We start from the raw sequence: 26628 nt of genomic DNA on the forward strand, positions 1-26628 counted from the left end.
TCTTCCCACTCCCTACTCCGAAGAGTGCTACGGTACTGCATCGTGGACAAATTACCTGAGAGATGATCAGTAAACATATACATACTACTGCAGCTGCCTTGGCCTGTAGGCTAGCCTAGTGTTTACCTGTCTGACTGGGACAATCACACATGGATTGACATGAGACTCAAAAACCAGAGGCAAATTAACTAATACTGTTCACATTACAACTTATATATTTTTTTATTAAATGTTAAAAGATAGCTACATTCGTACAGATGACAATTTTGAAAAAGAAAAGCCTATCGACTATAGCCTAGTTATTCTAATAATTAAGTGATACGTGATCAGGCTGGTCTCGGGGGCTAGACGTAACAAAGTAAACGAGACACTCGTTTAACTAGTATATTTAATTCAACCTTTATTTAATTAGGCAAGTCAGTTAAGAACAAATTCTTATTTACAATGACGGCCAAACCCGGACGACGCTGGGACCAATTGTGCGCAGCCCTATGGGATATGTTATGTTTAGTATGGTTACATAAGACATGTAACTTAATAAAGCAAATATGAAAGGAGGGTGGATGGGTGGGTGCCACCTAGCCAACGTTAGCCACAACAAATTGGAATTTGTAACATATATGTATTTAACATTTGTAACATATGAAATGGACATCCACAAATTAATGCATTCCACACCAAATTTAAAATATACTAATTTGAGCATCCCAGATTTTCGATTACTATGTTACATCTACCCCTGAGTCCAGGTTGCAGGCATACATACATTTAATGCACATTAAAATGTTAAAATACAGTGAAAGTTAGTCCTACATGGTTTAAAAATAAGTAGAAAATACTAGTCATATAAATGTTATTCAAATGTTAAAGAGCTACAACTCCCCTTCTTTCAACATTCAAAGTAGTATGGTGAATATAATTAACAGAAACAGTAGTGCGAATTCAGAAGTTAAATACAATTCCCTTTCAACTTACAGTGCCGGTGGGGAGGACAGTTGGTCATTATGAGAGGGGGGGATTTGAGACAAAATATCTAAAGTATCGTATTATTAAACAGACTTTCCAAATGTGGGTCTGTTGTAAACCCACTTCCTCTTTGCTTACCTCATGTCAAAATAAAAAGTCCTGCACATGCTCCATATGTGGACAAAAAAATGAATAATTCGTGGTGGACTTTTCTTTTGACATGATGTAAGCAGAGGAAGTGGGTCTACAACAGACCCACATTTGGAAAGTCTGTTAAAATATCTAAAGTATTGTATTATTAGTCTCAATTTCCCCCTGAAATAATTACCAACTATCCTACACATATCCACAGTAAGTTGAAATGGAATTGTATTTAACTTCTGGCTTCCCACCAATTGTTTTTGTGCAACCCAATACAATTCAGAGCAACGCTAGTGTATGTAAACACACCCGAGTTGCTAAAAGCACCTGTAGTAGTGGTGGTGGTAGAAGCAGTATCACTAAATAAATGTTACTATTTCAGTTAGTCACCTTTTCCTTGATCAAAACTGTCAAAAAATTACTCATCCCATCCAAGATTAGAAACTGTGCTTTACAAAAACATTTTTTTCTTTGCTCCCCTTTTTCAAAATGTAGTGGAATGTTCTGGACCACTGACAACAGGGTAAGTTAGTAACAATAATTCACTTGGTTGCCATGGTGATGGCAAAAAGACGCAACAATTAAAGCACGCCAGGAGCACCCCCTGAATATCTTTTTCTCATTCCTCTCTATTCGCCCCGTGCCCCTCATATGGTCCTTTGTCTTCCTCTTTTGTCATTGCCTATCTTGCAAATCCAATGACCCTCCTTTTACAGAATTTGCTAGGCCACCTCGTCTTCCATTTTTTCATATACCTCTGTCTGATTCAGTCTATCGCTCATCTGTCCTTTCCTCTTTCAGCCACAATCTAGTCAGCTCTTTATAACCGTCACCATAACAACCACAAATGTTCTGACAGATTTGCTGGCACTGCATGGAGAGTGGAAGCGAGAGGCAGAGAGAGAAAGAGGGAGAGGCTGAGAGAGACAGAGAGGAGCTATCCACCCACAACCTTGCAACAATAAATGTACGCAATGTTCCTAAATCATCTGAGACTCTTGACTTCTGATCTCCATTCCTCCTCCTGCCTCTCATACAGTGGCATTCTGTTCCTGTTATGTTCTATATTGGCAGACTCGTACCTAAGACCTTTAAAAAAGGAAATACTCAGGTTCAGTATTACATTAACAAACAAATTTGGTCAGTTGAGTGTGGCAATGATCCAACATTATAAAAATGTACATGTGACATTAAAACAGTGGTAATCCTTCAAATAGCCATGTCTCAAAGTCACTTGGAACATAATTAAAAAGAATTTGTAGACAGCAAATTGACCACAAGATGCCCAAACAGATATAACATTAGACATAATCATTTTAAACCTTGCCTACATTTGTATACAATCACATACACTGAATGCACAAAACATTAGGAACACATTCCCAATATTGAGTTGCACCCCCTTTTGCCCCTCAGAAAAGCCTCAATTCATCAGGGCATGGACTCTACAAGGTGTCGAAAGTGTTCCACAGGGATGCTGGCCCATGTTGTCTCCAATGCTTCCCAGTTGTGTCAAGTTGGCTGGATGACCTTTGGGTGGTGGGCCATTCTTGATACACACAGGAAACTGTTGAACATCAAAAAACCAGCAGCGTTGCTGTTCTTGACACACTCAAACCGGTGCGCCTGGCCCCTATCATACCCCGTTCAAAGGCAGTTGCCCATTCACCCTCTGAATGGTACACACACACACAATCTATGTCTCAATTGTCTCAAGGCTTAAAAATCCTCCATTAACCTGTCTCCTCCCCTTCATCTACACTGATTGAAGTGTATTTAACAGGTGACATCAATAAGGGATCATAGCTTTCACCTGGTCAGTCTGTCATGGAAAGAGCAGGTGTTCCTAATGTTTTTTGCACTGTGGATATCTCTCCATTATGCGTGGGAATACCTTGGAACAGATTTCCAAAATTAAAATCACTTGGAGCTGATTTGCTGGTGTTTTTACAGTCTTTTGTGTCCCCCCCAAAAATATATTTTATTTATTTATTTGCTCAGAAAACATGGGGGGCCAAATAAAATTACCTGTGGGCCGCCAATTGGGGAACCCTGGGATACATTATCATCTGGTTTGTTTTGAAATGTTTGACCGTTTTAACAGAGTTAAAATCCACTCTGTATCAACAGCTATGTAAAAATCTTGCATCTAATTGCATTCTTCGTCAGTTAGTGTTTTTTAGCTAGGTCAGTTTAGAATACATTTGTTCCAATCTTTTTATTAATAATGGAGTGGTATCTGGCAAAGGTGATAAAATCTATAAATCTCTCCCCTGCTGTACTGGGATATTTCAGTGTCATCCTGGCTCTTGTGGCTGGTAGCCTGGTACTCTTATGTCCAGAGTCCCGTAGGAGCCATGCCCTCCTTGCTGCCCAGTGGGGGGAGCAGACTCTCCTCTGACAGGAAGTTGAGGGGGAAGTGGACAAGTAGCCCCCTGACGGCCGCCAGCTCCTCTTTAGCCTGTTGGGGGTCTGTGTCACACAGGCGCTCTGTGCCTGAATGCTCCTTCAGCTCCCTCATGCTATGGACAGAGTTGCAGGGGAGGCAGCGGAAGACCTGTTCCAGGTAAAGGGAAGGAAAGTAACAGTCAAGGGGAAAGGTGAGCAGCAGAGAGGACAGAGAGGGAGGTTAAAGGGAAAGAGAGACTAATAACGATGCACATGAAAAAGAGATCCAAACATAGCGTTTAGTCGTATTAATTTACATTTATACCTTGTCATAAATCTTAGCATTCAGTTTTGCCGCCGCATTCCATCCCAACAAGAAAAAAGGGTCACTGATCGGGTCATCAATATCGATCTTGGGGTCAGAATCAGCTCCTAAAAGCACCCTGGGAAGCACATGCACAGAGTCAGTTACTGCCAAGCAGCTAAGTTAACTGCACATTCAAACGGTTGATAGAGTGACAGTTCGTAATACAGTAGCTGAGTGAAGGTTGGTACACAAATTCATATTTAAAAAAATAAATAAAAAAAAACAGAATTCCTTCATACAGAGAATGAAGACCACGCTTGCGCACGATTGTCATCTGATGGTTCCCTTGGAAACTAGAGGATATACTTGGTAGCTGCTGATTCGAGCCAAAACGAATAGCTCTGCTGGCATAATAGGCTTCAGGCAAGCTCTGTGAAGTGTATGCATATTCTGTCTAGGACTCCAAGGGACAGTTTTAGTGCATCACAAATGCCAACAATTACTAATCAATAGATCCATCCACTAGCAGTGGAGTCAGCGTTATTAGTATGTCAGTGTAGGGACCTTGGTTACCCCCTCCCTCACTAACATAAGAATGACTGTGGGAGTTGTTCAGCTCCTTTGAAGTGATTCACTTCTGCAGAGGAGATAACCCTTTCAAGTCCAAACACATCCAGGTTCACCCCAGCTATATCATTTATATACCCCTCAAACTCAGTGAACCTCTCTATCAGTGAACTAATTGAATGTAAAATCACAGAGTGCAGAAGTGTATGGACCCTACTGTCATATTTTCCATAGTCCTGACCTGAAACACTCTTTGCGCAGTGCCAAAGTGAGGGGTCCGGCCTGGTACTCCTCTCCCCCCATCATGGAGGGGACCCTTTCCTCATCCTCTACCAGCAAAGCCAGCTCACTGTCCCGGCTGCCCAGCATACTGCGGTCATTGATATTGGCCGAGCCTGGATGGGGGGAGCACAGAGAGTGGAGGAAAGAGAGAGAGAGCAAAGAGGAGAGTGTAGTGACAGTACTTATATCAGTGATGATGGCCATAGATTCTGCAGCGACTTACTTTATTCTAAGCATGTGAGTTGTTAGCAGCAAACTTTCTTAATACCAAGTTGGGGAAGATAGAAGGTTAACAAAAAACGCTGTTTACAAAACCCTTTTCCTGTGTCTCAAGGACTCTTATCTAGCTGAGAGGAGCACCATAATTACCCTACCCAGTCCCAGTGTAATTATAATCATATCATTGTATGGAACCATCCCACTTGGCACAAAGTGGATGAATAAACTTTGTTTTAATGTAATTTTTCAACGTATTGTGACATGAAATCTACTTGGAAAATACATTAGATTTGAAAAAAGTAATCAAAGTAAACTGTTGTTTTGAGGGTGAAATTTCAACCACAGGATTATGTCATCATGGTAACCAATTTTCAACATAGACAAACATTGTATAAAATATGTTTAGTTTGTACCTTTGAAACAACGTCAGATCTTCAACATTATATCCACTATCAGAAGAAAACTATAGGCTGTGCAGCACCTCCTACTGGAAAGTTGATCTATAGCTATCTGTTTGGTCTCCCATCCAGGATTTTAACAAAGCCCAGCCCTTCTTAACTTTGATTTGTCACAGACTACTACCAATGTGCTATCGCGAGAATGATTATTGAGAGATCTCTTAATAACTAAATAGATTCACTGTTGTTATTAAATTCATTCCAAAGGGTAGGTTTAACAGAGCAAATGTTAAAGGATAGGACTATATCGACTCAAACATTATTTAAAGTGCATTTAAAGTTTGATTTTATTTTATCTACTCCTATTCTTTAAAGAGATGCTCCGGTACTTTTGTATACTTTTTAGCCAGTAGTTCTGAAAGTAGCACTCACGAGCCAAAAGTGGTCTTTGGAAATTGCGTACTTCATCACATTTATGCAGATATGTGCACCACATAATTGCTCTCTCTCTCTCTTTCTCTCTCTGCTGTGTGTGAGCATCTTGATAGCTGTCACTCAAATGGTGAGGGGCTGAAGCTCACTGGCTGAAATTCGAATGGCTAGGGGACTGGCTCACATGGGGGGAAATGATTCAGCACAGCTTCCAGAAACAATTGCTATAATCTAAACAGAATCTCAAACAGCACTGATCACTTCCACTATGTACTTTTAATGTAACTTCAACTGCAATCCAGGTCATTTGGTTGTGCTATTAGATGAAGCACAGTGATAATACATAAAGTTATTGTATGAATACAAAATATATGACACTGATTTTCAATTTTAACTTTGTTGTGCTTTTAAATGGTTGAAAGTGCAGTAATAACACATTTATATGTTTTTAACTAATCCAAAAATCAGACATTGTTTTTCCATTGGTATTTGGTAGTGCTTTTAGATGGTTGAAAGCATATAGTGACAAAGGGACATTGGGAATTAAACAAACTTCTGGTTGTCTTTTTGAGTGGGTTAATAAAAGGTTGAAATCGCATTGATCAACAACTCCACCTAATATCAACAAATGTCCACGTTGAAATGACGTGGTTGTGCCAGTTCATAGACGGTACGAGTCTCAAGTTTGGGGAAGCTAATTTTCACCATAAAAATGCACCTTTATAATAAAGCATTCCATGCATAATCACATTTGCAGACTTATGTAAGATAGCCTACTATTTCTAATGTGATGAGTAGATAGGATAGTCATAATTTAGCCTAATAATATAACTCAAACACTGTTCGCAAAAAGACTGTTCAAAGCAGCGTGTGGTGGAATAGGCCTAGACTAGGGTATATTTAAGTAATAAGGCCCGAGGAGGTGTAGTATATGGCTAATATACCATGGTTAAGGGATGTTCTTAGGCACAACGCAAAACCGAGTGCCTGGGTACAGACCTTAGCCGTGGTATATTGGCCCTATAACGCCCAAGATGCCTTATTGCTATTATACACTGGTTACCAATGTAATTAGAGCAATAAAAATAAAATGTTTTGTCATACCCGTGGTATACGGTCTGATTTACCACGGCTGTCAGCCAAATCAGCATTCAGGGCTCAAACCACCCAGTTTATAATAGATACATTTCTTACCCTTTCTTTTCACAGAAAAAAATGTGGCCTTTTATAAACGAATTTCAGGCAATTCTACTATACTTTATTTGACTGGAGACATTAGTATAATCTTTTAAAATACAATAACAATACTCTGCTAACTGACAAATAGATCAATAAAAATGATGTTGTCTGCAACGTTCTAATAGGCCAACAAAAAGGGGAGACACAAATACTGTCCAAAAACAAAGTGTCACTGACCCAATGATAAAGACAGTGAATATGCGCACTCACCGGGGATATGGCCGATGCTACGCTGCTGCCAATAAGATAGGCTAATGTTCGCTCAATTAAGTTGTGAATTTGTTAAGTTCCTTTACAGGAATAGCCATTTGTTTTCCAAATGATGTTTTCCCGCGATTGTAATTTGAAATATTGCGATTTGCCTGGCTGGGCTTCTCGTTCACTGACATTCGCAACTCAACAATCATCTATTTGGTATTTTCCAAATGCGCTGCCCAAATTGCAGGCCCTTCCGACAGGCTATGCGATTTAAAACAATCCACAGCTTTTTATTTTTATTCTCCGATCCTCCAAAATCATCCTTTCTGGTGTACTAGCCTTTTTTGAATGATTGTATTTATTTCTGTATAGATAGGAGTAGGCTAATTAGGCTATATCATTTTGGCAATTTAATTCAATTTACTTTAGGGGAAGCTTAGCTTAGCAGTGGGATGCCAGATGAAGAGTTTCAGTGGGTGGTACCAAAAGGGAGGGACATTACACAGTGAGGAGTGCATGTGTATAAACATCCTACTACAAACCATAACATATTGTATAACGATATTATTAAAGATCGCATTAATCTTTAATGAGGGTGGTGCCTTTTAAGTTCCCCTCCCTCACCCTCCCCTTAAGTCCAGGATGGATGTATATATAGCAGCATGTTTTTTCATCTTGTGATTATTATGCAGAGACAGTAATCACAGACATCATTGGAAATGGCACCCTAACCCCTATTTAGTACACTACTTTTGTCAAGAGCAAAATGACTGCATTATATAAGGAATAAGGTGCCATTCCAGACACAATTATGTCCCATCCCATCTCTGAATCTGTATCAAGTATGGCTGTGATGATGGTGACTCACCAATGATGTAGCGGCGGTCATCAGCTATGAGGGTCTTGCTGTGTACGTAGATGAGCTCTGTGACCAGGGACTGGGAGATCTGGGAGTGCTTGCGCAGGCCACACAGGGTGATGTACTTGCTCCACTGGTTCTCAACTGGGGGGAGGGGGACACACTGGTTGGTTGGCACACTGGCATAGAGCTGAAGCCAATGAAAAAATGAACGCTAAGGAAACGGGAGCGCAATTTAAACATGAGAAGACACATGGCATTATCGGAAAAGAGGATGGACTGATTAAGTATGAGGAGAATGGAGAACTATACTATAGTTAGTATAGATAGTAAAGGCAGATACACAAAAAGTATGTGATCACCCCTTCAAAATGAGTGGAATCCGCTATTTCAGCCACACCCGTTGCTGACAGGTGTATAAAAATCGAGCACACAGCCATGCAATCTCCATAGACAAACATTGGCAGTAGAATGGCCCATACTGAAGAGCTCAGTGACTTTCAATGTTGCACCGTCATAGAATTTTCAACAAGTCAGTTAGTCAAATTTCTGCCCTGCTAGAGCTGCCCCGGTCAACTGTAAGTGCTGTTATTGTGCAATGGAAATGTCTAGGAGCAACAGCTGCGAAGTGGTAGGCCACACAAGGTCACAGAGCGGAACTGCAGAGTGCTGAAGCGCGTAAAAATCGTCTGCATTCGGTTACAACACTTACTACCGAGTTCCAAACTGCCTCTGGAAGCAACGTCAGCACAAAAACTGTTCGTCGGGAATTTCATGAAATGCGTTTCCATGGCCAAGCTGCCGCAAACAAGCCTAAGATCATCATGCACAATGCCAAGCGTCGGCTGGAGTGGTGTAAAGCTCGCCACCATTGGACTCTGGAGGAGTGGAAACGCGTTCTCTGGAGTGATGAATCACAATGCACCATATGGCAGTCCGATGGATGAATCTGGGTTTGGCGGATGCCAGGAGAACGCTACCTGCCCGAATGCATAGTGCCAACTGTAAAGTTTGGTGTAGGAGGAATAATGAAAAATCTAGACCAGAGGTGGGCAATTCCAGTCCTCGGTATCACAGTTTTGCCCCAGCTAACACACCTGACTCCAATAATCACTTAATCATGATCTTCAGGTTAAAATGCAATTTCATTAAATCAGCTGTGTTTCCTAGGGATGGAGAAAAAGTGTGACACCAATCAGGCCCCCGAGGAGTGGAGTTGCCCACCCCTGATCTAGACGATTCTGTGCTTCCAACTTTTTGGCAACAGTTTGGGGAAGACCCTTTCCTGTTTCAGCATGACAATGCTGTCCATATAGAAATGGTTTGTCGAGATCGGTGTGGAAGAACTTGACTGGCCTGCACAGACTTCAACCCCATCGAACACCTTTGGGATGAATTGGAACGCCGACTGCGAGCACAACATCAGTGACCGACCTCACTAATGCTCTTGTAACTGAATGGAAGCAAGTCCACGCAGCAATGCTCCAACATCTAGTGGAAAGCCTTCCCAGAAGAGTGGAGGCTGTTATAGCAGCAAAGGGGGGACCAACTCCATATTAATGCCCATGATTTTGGAATGAGATGTTCGACGAGCAGGTGTCCACATACTTTTGGCCATGTAGTGTACCTACTATGAGTCTTCAGTTAGCGGGAGGATAAGCCAAACATAAGAGAAAAAGACAAGCAGAAATGTTATCAGAGATGACAGATATTAGGTTGAATTGGAAAGAAAACTCACGTTCTCTCAATCTCATCAGTATGGAGTACTCTCCACGGCACATGGTCCTGTGACAAATACATATTACTTAACAAATCAACAACAATCTCAGTTGTCTAAAAAACAAATCACTACAAAATGTATGTTTTAACATCATACAGTATGACATAAGTGATTATGTCTTAGTGTCTATGCAGTAAAACAAAATTGGTTCTGTGAAAGTTCCCAGAACATTAGTTAGGTCTCTGCAATGTTCTCATAACACAAAATTGATGACTATAGAATGTGTATAAAACGTTTGCCTGATGTTGCAAGAACGTTCTAGAACACATTTACAGTCTGGTGAAAACATTGTGGGGACATCACATGGAACCTAAAACTGTCCAGTTGTGCTGACATTCAGAAAATGTTTATATCAGAGTACACAAAACATTCCTTTGTTGTTGCAAGAATGTTGACAGAACAGCCGTTCTGGGTTCTTTAAACGGTTCCCAGAACATTTAATTAGGTTGTGGGATCAGTGTGGGTACATTACAAGAGATACATTCCTAAAACACAAAATATGCTCAGTTGTGATGACATTCATACAATGTTTAAATTGGGTTGCACAGGAAAATCCTAGAATATTGTAAAAATGTTGAAAGAACAACACCTGGTCTAAGGTCTTTAGTTTCCCAGAACATTTAATTAAGTTATGGTAGTTGTCTGGGATGTTGCAAGAATATTCTTGTAATTTTCATATAGGTTGCACAGAACATTCCCACAATATTGCACAATTTCCCAAAAAGTATGTTTTTATGACGTTCATATCGTATTTGTTTAAAGTTTAAAATAATAGTCCATTGATGTTCACGAATACATTTACCTCTTGGAGGTCCGCAGGACATTTCAAGAACATTTAGAAAATGTTATATTTAAGTTTTACCTACTATTACAACAACATTCTCAACATTCTGTACCTCCTTAAAGCATAAGAAAGCCAATTGGAATATATCCCCATTATGTTTCTCTCCAGATTTAAATGGCAATTTGCATTTGAGAGCTGTACTGTAGGTGATAGAGCGACACATGGGATTATATTTTTATTCATAGGACATTTGAACAGCATTTAAAATCATACAAACGCAACCATATTTTTTACACTTTATATGTTGACAGTCTGGACATTATTTCATTCATGGGGCATTTGAACAGCATTTAATCAAACAAACACAACCACTCTTCATATGTTGACAATCTTCATATCCACAAGGACATGGATAATATACCTTTAGCTGTTTTTTCTATGCATCGGCAGGACAGAACAGCAGCTTGGGGTAAAACTTTAGGGAGAGGTCTGTGTCTCTTTATTAACAAAAGCTGGTGCGCGATCTCTAATTGAATAACCCCGTAAGGTCGATGTCCATGCCCCCAAGGAAATGTAATTAGCATAATAAAACAATCCCCATAAAATCCCCATCAGTTTAAACTAGAGATATCTGTTTTTTGCATTGGATGCATCTCAATCCACCGCATCCGCCTATGTCACACTTCTGCGGTGAAAGGTGACAGAGCTAGAGTGGTGTTTGTCAGACCATGAGACATCCCGAAAGTTGGTCTTCTCACAAAATCTTCTGTAGTGGTTATGACCCCTCTATGGACAGATGAGACTCTGACGAACACGTACACTACCGTTCAAAAGTTTGGGGTCACTTAGAAATGTCCTTGTTTTTGAAAGAAAAGCACATTTTTTGTCCATTAAAATAACATAAAACTGATCAGAAATACAGTGTAGACATTGTTAATGTTGTAAATGACTATTGTAGCTGGAAATGGCAGATTTTCAATGGAATATCTACATAGGCGTACAGAGGCCCATTATCAGCAACCATCACTCCTGTGTTCCAATGGCACGTTGTGTTAGCTAATCCAAGTTGATAATTTTAAAAGGCTAATTGATCATTAGAAAACCCTTTTGCAATTATGTTAGCACAGCTGAAAACTGTTCTGATAAAAGAAGCAATAAAACTGGCCTTCTTTAGACTAGTTAAGGAACTGGAGCATCAGCATTTGTGGGTTCGATTACAGGCTCAAAATGGCTAGAAACAAATAACTTTCTTCTGAAACTCATCAGTCTATTCTTGTTCTGAGAAATGAAGGCTATTCCATGCAAGAAATTGCCAAGAAACTGAAGATCTCGTACAACGCTGTGTACTACTCCCTTCACAGAACAGCGCAAACTGGCTCTAACCAGAATAGAAAGAGGAGTGGGAGGCCCCGTGCACAACTGAGCAAGAGGACAAGTACATTAGTGTCTAGTTTGAGAAACAGACGCCTCGCAAGTCCTCAACTGGCAGCTTCATGAAATAGTACCCGCAAAACACCAGTCTCAACGTCAACAGTGAAGAGGCGACTCCAGGATTCTGGCCTTCTAGGCAGAGTTGCAAAGAAAAAGCCATATCTCAGACTGGCCAATAAAAAGAAAAGACTAAGATGGGCAAAAGAACAGACACTGGACAGAGGAACTCTGCCTAGAAGGCCAGCATCCCGCAGTCGTTTCCAGCTACAATAGTAATTTACAACATTAACAATATCTACACTGTATTTCTGATCAATTTGATGTTATTTTAAATTGACAAAAAATGTGCTTTTCTGTCAAAAACAAGGACATTTCTAAGTGACCCCAAACTTTTCAACGGTAGTGTACATGTCGGTTGTTTTGCTTTAGGACGCCCACATGCCTCGACTGAAGGTCCCCCGGTACTAATTGAAAACATGTATGGAGGCATATACTGTTTAGTGCCACAAATAAGGGGAATAAGGAGGAAGGAGTAGGCTGTCCTTGTAAATAAGAATTTGTTCTTAACTGACTTGCCTAGTTAAATAAAAGGTTACACTAAGAGCATAACATTTCTACACCCTAATTGTAGTCTAACCAAGACCAAAATGGAAATTCAGCCAAAATAAAAAATCTAATTGATTTATCAAGACCAGTCCCCATGCTTTTCTCACTGCAACGCAAAACGGTGCTAAAATAGTTGTAGGCTATTGCTTCAAATCCTATTGCTTCTAACTTCAATATGCTCTTTAAATAAATAAGACCTACACCACTTTTAACAGCACATTACTCAACATGTCGCTAACGGTACGCCTACAGTATATCGAAAAATAAATATGACGTGACTCTCCGCCAATAATTACATATAGAGGATTGAAGGATATTTATGTAATTCAGTGATATTTAGTCCCATAGTAATTTGTTATGGATCATAACTAAATAAACATTTGCATTTTGAAAGAGTATTTTTATAATTATTTTATTAACGAAAGCATAAAGATGCCATTATTAGTTACATTGTTTTAGCTTGAACGTGCAGACTGGCACTAAGAACAGCGGGAACGTTTCCCTAGTCAGCGCCATTATTAGAGTGTTGCTCCGTGCTACCCAGTGTGGTGGGGCGGGGGTCCACCCCCCCATCTCCCTTCCTCCTCCTCCCTTACCCATGGGCTAGGTCCGTCTTCTGTGCGTGGATCTGCGGCCCATCCCGTGCCCTCGTGCCTTGACCCTCGTGCGCTTTCAGTGGATACAGCTGGAGAACAGCAAGGCAATCCCATTGTGCGCCACTCGGGAGCCATGAACAATATATATTGTCCTGCTAATAACAGGGTTAATAATATATCTGTGAGAATATCCAAGGGGCTTTTATATAATTCCTAATTAATAATAATAATAATATTAATAATAGCTTTGATTCAAAAATAAAATTTTGCAGATTATTTCATTTTCAAATGGGTCTCCCAGCTGAGGCCGGCACAGGTATTGAACCAGACTCTGTAGCAACACAGCTTGCACTGCTATGCAGTGTCTTAGACCATGCGCCACTTAGGCACTGTACAACGTGACTGGTCGGGAGTGGGCTACACTATTACAATAACAGCAAAATAATCCTTAGTGTAACAGTTTTAGTAAGTAGTACTGAAGTTGTGCATAATTATCCGTTTCTATTTAGGTTTATGTCACCCATTCATTGTCAGTTAGAGACACAGTAAGACCCAAAAGCATAATCAGTGCTCTAACTCCCCCTTGCGCTGGTCTGAAGCAATGAAGTGGTGACACAGGGTACCGTACTAAACCACAAATGACCTCTAAATACCGCAGCATAATCTCAAAACTTTTAGCGGAGCAACCACCGTATGCTCGCTTTGAGTCTATATTATACCTACATGTTTCAAGCAGACCACCATAGTCCCTGTGCCCAAGAAAGCCAAGGTATCGCCCCATAGCACTCATATCTGTAGCCATGAAATGCTTTGAAAGGCTCACATCAATACCAACATCCCAGACACCCTGGACCCACTTCAATTCAAATACCACCCCAACAGATCCTCAGTCTATGCAATCTCTATAGCACTCCACACTGCCCTCTCCCACCTGGACAAGAGAAACACCTATGTGAGAATGCTGTTCATTGACTACAGATCAGCGTTCAACACCTCCAAGCTAAGGACCCTGGGACTGAACACTTCCCTCTGCAACTGGATTGTGGACTTCATGAGTACATGGGTTCATGCTTAGTCCCCTCCAGTACTCCCTGTTCACCCACGAATGTGTGGCCGTACACCACTCCAACACCATCATTAAGTTTGCTGACGACACAACGGTGGTAGGCCTGATCACTGACGACGATGAGACAAAGACCTGGCAACCTCTCCCTCAACGTGAGCAAGACAAAGGAGCTGATCGTGGACTACAGGAAACGGAGGGCCGTAAAAGAACTGCCTTGGGAACCAAACATTGCAGGTTCAAACCCCACAAGTGCAGATTGTCAACATATCAAGTGTAAAACATATGGTTGTGTTAGTATGATTGAATGCTGTTCAAATGTCCTATGAATGAAATAAAAAATGCAGTGTGTCTATCACCTTGTAGTGATCCTACAATCAGTAGGGGTGCGTGGGAGAAAAAAAAAAACTGGGAACCCAAGCCAGCCTCCCCCCAAAAACGTTACATTACAACCTACAGTGGCAAGAAAAAGTATGTGAACCATTTGGAATTACTTGGATTTCTGCATAAATTGGTCATCAAATTTGATCTGATCTTCATCTAAGTCACAACAAGACAAACAGTGTGCTTAAACTAATTATTGTATTTTTCTTGTCTATATTGAATACATCATTTAAACCTTCACAGTGTAGGTTGGAAAAAGTATGTGAATCCCTAGGCTAATGACTTCTCCAAAAGCTAATTGGAGTCAGGAGTCAACTAACCTGGAGTCCAATCAATGAGATGCTATTTAGAGCCGCCTTGCCCAATAAAAAACACTCACAAAATTTGAGTTTGCGTTTCACAAGAAGCATTGCCTGATGTGAACCATGCCTCAAACAAAAGAAATCTCAGAAGACCTAAGATTAAGAATTGTTGACTTGCATAAAGCTGGAAAGGGTTACAAAAGTATCTCTAAAAGCCTTGATGCTCGTCAGTCCATGGTAAGACAAATTGTCTATAAACAGAGAAAGTTCAGCACTGTTGCTACTCTCTCTAGGAGTGGCCATCCTGCAAAGACGACTACAAGAGCACAGCGCAGAATGCTCAATGAGGTTAAGATGCTCAACAAAAGTTGGGTGATGCAACTGGACAACAACACAAAACACAGAAGTAAATCAACAACAGAATGGCTTCAACAGAAGAAAATACGCCTTCTGGAGTGGCCCAGTCAGAGTCCTGACCTCAACCCGATTGAGATGTTGTGGCATGACCTCAAGAGAGCAGTTCACACTAGACATCCCAAGAATGCTGAACTGAAACAGTTTTGTGAAGAGGAATGGTCCAAAATTCCTTCTGACCGTTGTGCAGGTCTGATCCGCAACTACAGAAAACATTTGGTTGAGGTTATTGCTGCCAAAAGAAGGGTCAACCAGTTATTAAAACCAAGGGTTCACATACTTTTCCACTCTGCACTGTGAATATTTACACGGTGTGTTCAATAAAGACATGAAAACGTATAATTGTTTGTGTTATTAGTTTAAGCAGACTGTTTGTCTATTGTTGTGACCTAGATGAAGATCAGATCAAATTTTATTACCAATTTATGTAGAACTCCAGGTATTTCCAAAGGGTTCACATACTTTTTCTTGCCACGGTATGTGTTGTGATAATTGCGTTGTTTGCTCTATAACCTGTTAATTCATATGTCTTCCGACCGTGATCTAAAGGTCGAGACAATAAGAAGACACTGTAGCAGAATTCAACCACACCTTTGTTTCAACACAAAAACGATAGCAACCTCTGTCCACAAAGCATATTGCATGTACAGTAACAGACAGTTAGATGACCTACAGCATGGTCAAGCAAGTTAATATTTCCGACATTTTCGGACCACTAAACAACTATTGATTTAGAACCACAGAGATACCGCAAGTCGCAAAGAAAACAGGAGCTGCCTCCACTATTCCAGCACCATTTCAACATCATCAAATCACCTCTGCTTAGTCTAATACAGTGACAACTAAAAAGAAACCAAAAACAATTTAGTCCAATCAACGTAAGCTAAATATGATGTGGCTTGTCCATGGCTCTGATTTCTGTGTGCGTGTGAGTTTGTGCAAGTACAAAAACATGTTGACACCCTACTTGTAGAGAAACGCCAATGGATGATGGCTTCCACTCTTATGTTGAAGAAACGGTCTATCACTCTGTCATATAGTACACGCTTTTAGTTTTTGTTGTCCTAGGCTATCTGGTGAAGGGTTCTGACTTCTAAACTTGAAAATATGAAATATCCTTATTCATGTCACTGAGGGAGAGAGGGGAATGAAGAACGTATACATTCTGTCAGAATATGTTATTGTTAGACATCAGGGATCCTATGGGGAGGAGTGAGGAATTTGGGGCCGAGGTCAGGTCAGATGAGGTAAGGAAGAACAGATATCAAAGTTCGGTCTAGCAACAGATGTGTATTGGTTGTTCAGAGGTGTAAGGTGGAGATTCAGCTTAGGAGGAAGGGTTAAATATTAGTGCTTGTTTGAATGTCTTTGTCTCATGCAGCTGTATGACACGGTGGGTGAATAAACTTGGTTTGAGCTTTACTAATCGTCCATGAGTTTTTACTGTGTTTATTTAGAACCTAACACTGGCAAAAATGCTTGCTTGCTAGCCTAACTTCCATTCATGGTCAATGTTAGCTAGTCAACATTAGCCATCTACATCGAGCTACAAATTGAACTACTATCCTCTCAGGCCAGGGGCACAACAATGTATGAATTAATGGTTGGATCAAAATTGCAGTTATAATCATTGGTCAATACGGAGAATTAAGTAAAACTACACGTCCAAATCCCTATCTCCATCCATGACTAATTTAGGAAAGGGACACTTTTATCTAGCTGGCTAGCTAGCCACCGGAGGACAACAACACAACAAGATTCAACAATTCAAGTTTTTCTATCAACGACATATGCTCAGTGACGCCAAATCCAAGCTGGCTTCCCTTGACACTTTTTTTCGGTACGCCAGGACCATTCACTTTTTTTATCAAAAGGAAGCCAGATACTCACTGGCTTCCCTTGCCTTCAATGCTTTGGGTGGTAACAATGTCATACTCGTTTGGATCAGACAGCATCAGAGAGAGACAGAGGGGCGCCGTTTCGCTCGCTTGGATGCTTTCTAGTGAGATACATTCAGCCTCTTGCAAATTGAAGAAAAATTATGAAACACACAGAGAGAAAAAATTAATTATTTAAAAAAATATATTGGTACATTTTGGGGGGAAGCCTGGCTTGCCTTGGCATCCATGAATACACGCCATTGCCTACAATACAGTCCTCAAAAGCGAATTGCCATAAAATCTGGAGATAAACATAATGGGGATGTATTCAAATCTGCTTTAAGGAGCTACACATTTGCATGCTGAGCATGTTGTGGTAATATTAGGTCAAACTTAAATATACAATTTTATAAATGTTCTTGAAATGTCCTGCGGACCTCCAAGAGGTAAATGTATATTGTGTGAACAATGGAATATTATGTTAAACCTTAAAACAATAAGCTATGAACGTCATAACTGACTTGGACATTTTGGAACATTGTGAGAATGTTCTGTGTAACCTTTGTGAATATCAAAATAATATTCTTGCAACATCCCAGACAACTCACATAACTTAATGAAATATTCTGGGAACCTTCAAAGAACTTAGACCGGGTGTTCTGTAAACATTAAGGGGATGTCCTGTGCACCCTAAAATAAACATTGTACAATCATCCGCACAACTGGGCAGTTGTTTGTGTTTTGGGAACATATATTTTGGGATGTCCCCACCAGACTGTTCCCACAACCTAATAAAAGAACAGACAAAATGTGTTCTGGGAACGTTGTTGCAACATCAGGTGAATGTTTTATACAAATATTGTACACTGAGTGTACAAAACATTAAGAACACCTTCCTATTATTGAGTTGCACCCCTCTCCCCCCCCACCCTTGATACACATGGAAAACTGTTGAGTGTGAAAAACGAAAAACCGAGCAGCATTGCAGTTCTTGACACAAACCGGTGCGCCTGGCATCTACTACCATATCCCTTTCAAAAGGCACTTAAAATCTGTTGTTTTACCTATTCACCCTCTGAATGGCACACATACACAATCCATGTCTCAATTGTCTCAAGGCTCAAACATTCTTCTTTAATCTGTCTCCTCCCATTCAATTACACTGATTGAAGTGGATTTAACAAGTGACATCAATAAGGAATCATAGCTTTCACCTGGCCAGTCTATGCCATGGAAAGAGCAGGTGTTCATAATGTTTTGTACACTCAGTGTATAATCTTCAGCACAACTGGACAGTTTTTGTCTAATGAGAACATTTGCCGCAACCTAACGAATGTCACAGAACCAATTTTGTTTGCTGGGAAAACATGACTGGTACATTGCGTTATTACATTACCTGGAAACCTAATGATAACTTTTAGGGGACTGTTCTGTGGTGGCTGTTACAGATGTTGTGCACGATATTTTAGTAAATGTTAGAACATTCCAAGGATATTTCATGACATTTTTGGGGGGGGAGAATGTTACCATCCTAATGTTAGATAAAACCCTAACTATAACTTAATGGGAATCTTAGCTAATGTTCTGGAAATGTTCCCAGTTTGCTGGGTACAGTGTGTGTGTGCATGTGTGTGTGTGAACGTGTGTGTGAGCGTGCATGAAGGCCCATAAGGGAGGGTTCTGACCTGTAAGTGAAGTGTAGTATAGCTTGGATGGCATTCCCACCTCCCTCACGGATGTCTCCTTCAAACCCAGGCAGCAGGGGCACCACCACAAACACCCTGTATTTCTTCTGCTCACTGAGGAACAGCAAGAGAGTTATGGAATGGGGTAGCAGAGGAGAGAGAGTTATATAGAAAGAAACTATTGGCAACAATGTATTTGTAACATAAACAATATTGAATCATGATAATTTAACTTTACTTATTGAAACAGCTAATCAACAGACAAACATGTATAAACCATGTATAAACCATGTATAAACCATGTATAAAACATGTATAAAACATGTATAAACCATGTATAAAACATGTATAAAACATGTATAAACCATGTATAAACCATGTATAAAACATGTATAAAACATGTATAAAACATGTATAAACCAGTCCAGTAATATCATGTTATACAGTAAACCAAGCTGTGTGTTGACAGGTTAAACTCAGACAGACATGGTGGTAGAACCACACCTGTGTGCACGTAGGATCCTCTTCACGATCGCGTCACCAATGCCATTGTGCACGTTCTTCCCGTCAGCACAGCTGATGAAGAACTGGTTCTGAGAGAAGAGAGGTAGAGAGAGCGACAGATGGAATCTCTGTCAGAGCCGTGCATATATGGCTCTGGTCTCTGTTTGATGCTGTGGGGTGTGATGGGTAGGGAGCTGGACTTGTGACCAGGAAGGGACATTGCTGTTAAAGCATTCAGACTTCAAGCTGCTCACATAGAACAGCAAATAAAACCCACATGACAATGTTAGAGAGACAGGAATAGGCAGGGATCGGGAAATAAAGCAAGGTTGGGAGAAAATACATCTTTCTAACCCTTGTGTCCCATTAATAAACAACCATTTCCAGTTAAAAGAGATATGGAAACAATGCATATTTAAAAACAAACACCTCATTGAACTATTCATCTCATTTGAAAATCTATGCATTCAATTGGACTTGATAGCACTAGGATCATGTGGACTGTGGAGGCACATGAGGGCGGTCATTATCTCAACCTTGAGCTGTTGACTTCAGTACAGAGACACAGTCACAAGACTGTGGGGGAGGCCAGGGCACTGTCTGGCGTAACAAAAAACAACCTTGTCCCCTGGTTGATTTCTACCTGCAGCAAGCAAACAGGTAGAGAGGATGGATACGGCATGGAAGTAGTGTGGTTATGAGTCTGGTAAATGAGTGCAATGAAATAATGTGTATGTAATGTACGTAATGTGCTGGTAGCAGAGTTACCTCGATGTAGATGTAGTGTTCGCTGTTCTCGATTGTATGAATGTAGGCATTGAGGATAGAGCTCTCACAAGTTCCGGCTGACCAGCGATCCACAGAACGCAACACCTGAGAGAAAGAGAATAATGAAAATAAATACACAATTGGTGGTAAAAAGATAGGCATTTCTCTGTGAGCTTGTATGTGTCTGGGTGAGCATGTGTACCTGCACGGAGGCCTTCCCGGAGCCAGGCACAGTGAATGGCAGTGGGTCAACAGTACTGTGAGACTTGGGCAGAAGGCAAGGGAAGAACTTGCCTCGGATGTTCTTGTACTTAAAGATCTGCAGGCAGACAAAGCAAAGACAATAAGAGCCAGATGTCTCTCTCACATAACCTTAGGGGCTCTTTTCGGCTGGCGCTAAGGAGGCGCAAGTGTTAAACGCACGTTAGTTTGCAATTTCGTCATTTAAAAACTCTCGCACTGGCATTTTCCACCACTTACGCCAGGTTCGGCAATTTACCTGTCTAATATCAGCACACTTGCATTTAGGTGGGAGGGGTGACAATATTTGAGGTGTGTCCTTAAAGACAAGCAAAAAGTCACCATTTCATGCAGCACCAAAGGGAGGTTTTAAGACCCACCAAAAGACAGGTCTTAAAGGTAATGCCGTTGGTAATGGCATGGATTTTGAGAGCGGAAGCGCAGCCTATCCAGCCCTGACACAGCCAGTGAATCTCGTATTTAGAAACATAAAAAAATTACTGGTTTCCCCCCATTTTGTAGACATAGCCTATTTAAAACAAGTTTTTTGTGGGTGGTGGGGAATTTGACTAGAATGATTAATTCTTTTAAAGCCTTATCAATGGTGAATTTAATCTTGCTAATTGACAAAGTTTGGCATGTCCATGGTACAGACATAATGCAATTTACAGAAGGCCTAGCTAGCCCCTATATCAGTGTGAATCAGTGATGTGCGGTCAGGCGAGGCAGTGTTTACCCTGTGACAATCCAATAAAAAAGCTGTTAAGAAAAGCCAAATAAAAAACACAATTAATTGTTATGTTTTTTTCTCAATGATTCTGGTGTTTTGTCATGCTCAAAATCAAAAAAAATTGCTAAAATGCATCAAAACCTCAGGGACGGAGCCAAGGTACTCATGCCTTTCTTTCCAGCCATTGAAATCCATTGAAATCCTTGACCCACACGGCCTTTCCTGACTCCAGTCAGTGGTAATTGACAGGGACAACATAGGCATCTCTGCTTTGCTTGAAGTAGCTTTATTCGTTGCATTGAGCCAATTTCATATTTTGCGCATGTGTATTGCCTAAACATGTTGTGTGGGTATTGCCTGGAGTCTACATAATCTGGCGCTCGAATTCCTTGAACTGAACAAGGCTAGTTATCAAAAACAACCTGTGTAAAAAAGGCCCTTCTAGCAAATCAGCGGGTTTGAATGGACATTGACTCTGTCTCCGCCCAGTCTAGTTTAGAGTGTTTTTAGTCGTCGACAGAAGATGTAAGTTTGGCTGGCGACCGAGTTTACAGTGTTTATTTTAGTGTTGTGCGTGCTTCTGCAATTAAAATCACAAGTCATTTGGATTACCACACATAAAGAAATACCTTCAATGGAAGCAACTGTGTCCACGTGCGTGTGTGTGGTGGTGACAATTAAGACAGTAATGGGCCTCAACATCATGTTCTAACCGGACAGCACTATAGTGGGCAGAACCAAAAAACAATCAGCATTAATTACCAGCAGGTGAGGGCATTCACAGCAGACTGCTCAGACAAGCTCCGGCTAGCCATTTTTTTACAACCTGACAAATGGACACTACTATACTGCATCATTGCGCCTCAAACTATTTTCCAAGTTGGAGTAATGTAACGGCTGTTTGGAGGGTTCGAAGAGTGAAACGTCAACTATAATAAAAGTTAAGACCAGACAGAGGCAACATACAGCATACAATACATTACTTTATTCATGACAGGCAAGGCAACCACCATCTCCCTAACTGCTAGCTGTCAGGCAGGCAAACAGTGAGTACTTGACTGTCCACTTGACTGAAAGGCCATTATCAATTAATACTTTTTTACCCAGACTTTTACACATCTTGGACATTTACTTTGTGGATGTAGTGGGAATGGGGCTTCTCCTGCCACTCAATGCGGGGCCCGAGCCTTGGCTTCTACACGATGAATGCTATTAACTACACTACAACCATTCTACGTGCATGGCTGCATGGGGGCGCACTCACGCAGGAGAATTATGTTCTCCGACAAGCTAGATGCCCCAATGGATGGAGCTGCCTGTGTGCTGCATGGGAGAACTGTGCTACCAGCTACTGTTTGAGTGTGTATGACTTTTTGTGTCAGTGTGAAAATGGAATCGAAGGAGGCCTCCCCTACGGCCGTGGGGCTGGTGTGTGCATTCAAAATATAATAACGGACATGGGGTTCTGCTGTGACTTCTACAACGCTGTCACGAGAGGTTCACCAGACGAATGGACTTTACAAGTAAACGTAGGCCTTAATGCATTTTCCTTTGCGGGTTAGGCTACTGTTGAATCATGAGGATATACAACATCCCTTTGGATGCATTTGATTTATCAAGCTAGAATGACATTTCAGTCATTTTGATTGTTTATATATAATAAAGGTTCTAACACTTCTATATGTGTGTATATTTGCAAGCGCGGCACATTGGAAGATTTGTAAATCCATTGTGAAAGGCTATGGAGTTTGCTTTGCGAATTATTCAGATGAAATCTGTCCATATTGTTATTTTAGTGCCACCTATCAGTTGTAACTGTGGATGCTACATGGCTGAGTTGAGCAGTTTGTAATTTTGTCAGATTATATGAAATATGCCATCAACGGAGGCTATCACTTGTGTATCTTGACTACATTGGTATTTACATTTGGTGAAAATTGTTTGTCAGTTTCGGTTAATAGCATATGTCACTCTGGTTGTTGGAGCTATGTTGTAGTATGGTGAACATGGGCTTCATCAAGGTTTATTTGTGAGTAAATCTGGCTTTGATAATTAACAGTGCTCACCCAGCCACAATGGATAGCAACTGTCTTTGAGTCCGACATCTCAGACAAGCTCACGTTTAAAACGACCATCATGCTTGATTGAGCGAGCTGTTCGTCTTGTAGTAATGTGGTACCTGCCTGTATTTCCATAAACCTTTATTTTAGCAATGCATGACATTGAGAAAATATATATGTTTTTTTGGTCAATAGGTGCCCAACATAACAAGTGGTGGTGTCACAGTCACTCATATATAGAGGTATATAGAGCCTGTCTCGACTCCTGCATTCTGTAACAGTCAGTTTACCTGTGTAATATTGACATAAGCTCAGAAATACATGTTTTGCAAACATGGTCCTGTTTTATTGGCTGCTTTTCTTTCACTCTGCTGTCCAACTCATCCCAAACCATCTCAATTGGGATGAATGTGTGTGATTGTGGAGGCCAGGTCATCTAATGCAGCACTCCATCACTCTCCTTCTTGGTCAAATAGTCCATACACAGCCTGGAGGTCATTGTCCTGTTGAAAACAAATGATAGTCCCACTAAGCGCATACCAGATTGGATGGCATATCGCTGCAGAATGCTGTGGTAGCCATGCTGGTTAAGTGTGCCTTGAATTCTAAATAAATCAGACGGTGCTTTGCTGGTGACACTGTCACACCATAATACCTCCTCCTCAATGCTTTACGGTGGGAAATACACATGCGGAGATCATCCGTTCACCTACTCTGTGTCTCACAAAGACATGGTGGTTGGAACCAAAATCTCAAATGTGGACTCATCAGACCAAAAGGACAGATTTCCACCGGTCTAATGTCCATTGCTCGTGTTTCTTGGCCCAAGCAAGTCTCTTCTTATTGGTGTCCTTTAGTAGTGGTTTCTTTGCAGCAATTCGACCATGAAGGCCTGATTCACACAGTCTCCTCTGAACAGTTGATGCTGATATGTGTCTGTTACTTGAACTCTGAAGCATTTATTTGGGCTGCAATTTCTGAGGCTGGTAACTCTAATGACCTTATCCTCTGCACTGCAGCAGAGCTAACTCTGGGTCTTCCTCTCCTGTGGCGGTTCTCATGAGAGCCAGTTTCATCATAGCGCTTCATTTTCCAGATTGACTGACCTTCATGTCTTAACTTCTTATGGCTGCAGGGGCAGTATTGAGTAGCTTGGATGAAAGGTGCAGAGGTGCCCAGAGTAAACAGCCTGCTCCTCAGTCATAGTTGCTAATATATGCATATTATTATTAGTATTGGATAGAAAACACTCTGAAGTTTCTAAAACTGTTTGAATTATGTCTGTGAGTATAACAGAACTCATATGGCAGGCAAAAACCTGAGAAAAAATCCAAACAGGAAGTGGAAATTCTGAGGCTAGTCGATTTTCAACCAAGATCCCATTGAAATCACAGCGAGATATGGATGAGTTTGCACTTCCTACGGCTTCCACTAGATGTCAACAGTCTGTAGAACCTTGTCTGATGCCTCTACTGTGAAGGGGGGCCGAATGAGAGGGGAATTAGTCAGGTCTGCCATGACCTGACCATTCTTTGACCATGCGCGTTCACATGAGAGGGAGCTCTGTTCCATCGCTCATCTGAAGTCAATGTAATTCTCCGGTTGGAACGTTATTCAAGATTTATGTTAAAAACATTCTAAAGATTGATTCAATACATCATTTGACATGTTTCTACGGACTGTTACGGAACTTTTGGACATTTGGTCAGGTTTTAGTGAACGCGCTCCCCTGACGTTGGATTTGTTTATCAAACACGCTACAAAAATAGCTATTTGGACATAAATGATGGACATTACCGAAAAAAACGAACATTTCTTGTGGAAGTGGGAGTCCTGGGAGTGCATTCCGACGAAGATCAGCAAAGGTAAGTGAAGATTTATAATGCTTTTTATGAGTTTTGTTGACTGCACAATTTGGCGGGTAACTGTATGGCTTGCTTTTGTGGCTGAACGCTGTTTTCAGATTATTGAATATTGTGTTTTGCCGTAAAGCTTTTTGAAATCTGACACAGCGGTGGCATTAAGAACAAGTGTATCTTTAATTCTATGTAAAACATGTATCTTTCATCAAAGTTTATGATGAGTATTTCTGTTATTTGACGTGGCTCTCTGCAATTTCTCCGGATATTTTGGAGGCATTTCTGAACATGGCGCCAATGTAAACGGAGGTTTTTGGATATAAATATGAACTTAATCGAACAAGACATATACAGTGGGGAGAACAAGTATTTGATACACTGCCGATTTTGCAGGTTTTGCTACTTACAAAGCATGTAGAGGTCTGTAATTTTTATCATAGGTACACTTCAACTGTGAGAGACGGAATCTAAAACAAAAATCCAGAAAATCACATTGTATGATTTTTAAGTAATTAATTTGCATTTTATTGCATGACAAGTATTTGATACATCAGAAAAGCAGAACTTAATATTTGGTACAGAAACCTTTGTTTGCAATTACAGAGATCATACGTTTCCTGTAGTTCTTGACCAGGTTTGCACACACTGCAGCAGGGATTTTGGCCCACTCCTCCATACAGACCTTCTCCAGATCCTTCAGGTTTCGGGGCTGTCGCTGGGCAATACGGACTTTCAGCTCCCTCCACAGATTTTCTATTGGGTTCAGGTCTTGGAGACTGGCTAGGCTACTCCAGGACCTTGAGATGGTTCTTAGAGCCACTCCTTAGTTGCCCTGGCTGTGTGTTTCGGGTCGTTGTCATGCTGGAAGACCCAGACACGACCCATCTTCAATGCTCTTACTGAGGGAAGGAGGTTGTTGGCCAAGATCTCGCGATACATGGCCCCATTCATCCTCCCCTCAATACGGTGCAGTCGTCCTGTCCCCTTTGCAGAAAAGCATCGCCAAAGAATGATGTTTCCACTTCCATGCTTCACGGTTGGGATGGTGTTCTTGAGGTTGTACTCATCCTTCTTCTTCCTCCAAACACGGCGAGTGGAGTTTAGACCAAAAAGCTCTATTTTTGTCTCATCAGACCACATGACCTTCTCCCATTCCTCCTCTGGATCATCCAGATGGTCATTGGCAAACTTCAGACGGGCCTGGACATGCGCTGGCTTGAGCAGGTGGACCTTGAGTGCGCTGCAGGATTTTAATCCATGATGGCGTAGTGTGTTACTAATGGTTTTCTTTGAGACTGTGGTCCCAGCTCTCTTCAGGTCATTGACCAGGTCCTGCCGTGTAGTTCTGGGCTGATCCCTCACCTTCCTCATGATCATTGATGCCCCACGAGGTGAGATCTTGCATGGAGCCCCAGACCGAGGGTGATTGACCGTCATCTTGAACTTCTTCCATTTTCTAATAATTGCGCCAACAGTTGTTGCCTTCTCACCAAGCTGCTTGCCTATTGTCCTGTTACCCATCCCAGCCTTGTGCAGGTCTACAATT

The 26628-nt window shown here is 41.1% G+C and overlaps 1 protein-coding gene across 2 annotated transcripts in view; it reads right to left on the bottom strand.

Annotated features, from left to right (window-relative positions):
• Positions 1 to 2864: 2864 nt before the first annotated feature.
• Positions 2865 to 26628, bottom strand: part of LOC120057116 (phospholipase D2-like) — a 38782-nt gene continuing 15018 nt past the window's right edge. For both annotated transcript variants that reach the window (XM_039005541.1, XM_039005540.1), the window contains 9 exons: positions 20396 to 20512; positions 20194 to 20298; positions 19426 to 19514; positions 18922 to 19035; positions 9735 to 9781; positions 8006 to 8140; positions 4611 to 4764; positions 3821 to 3938; positions 2865 to 3664 (listed from right to left, as the gene is read on the bottom strand). In XM_039005541.1, the coding sequence (XP_038861469.1) occupies positions 3440 to 3664; positions 3821 to 3938; positions 4611 to 4764; positions 8006 to 8140; positions 9735 to 9781; positions 18922 to 19035; positions 19426 to 19514; positions 20194 to 20298; positions 20396 to 20512 (1104 nt within the window). In that variant the 3' untranslated portion in view covers positions 2865 to 3439. The remainder of the gene's footprint in view (positions 3665 to 3820; positions 3939 to 4610; positions 4765 to 8005; positions 8141 to 9734; positions 9782 to 18921; positions 19036 to 19425; positions 19515 to 20193; positions 20299 to 20395; positions 20513 to 26628) is intronic.

Source organism: Salvelinus namaycush, chromosome 12 (assembly GCF_016432855.1).
Source record: "Salvelinus namaycush isolate Seneca chromosome 12, SaNama_1.0, whole genome shotgun sequence".
Taxonomy (NCBI): Eukaryota; Metazoa; Chordata; class Actinopteri; order Salmoniformes; family Salmonidae; genus Salvelinus; species Salvelinus namaycush.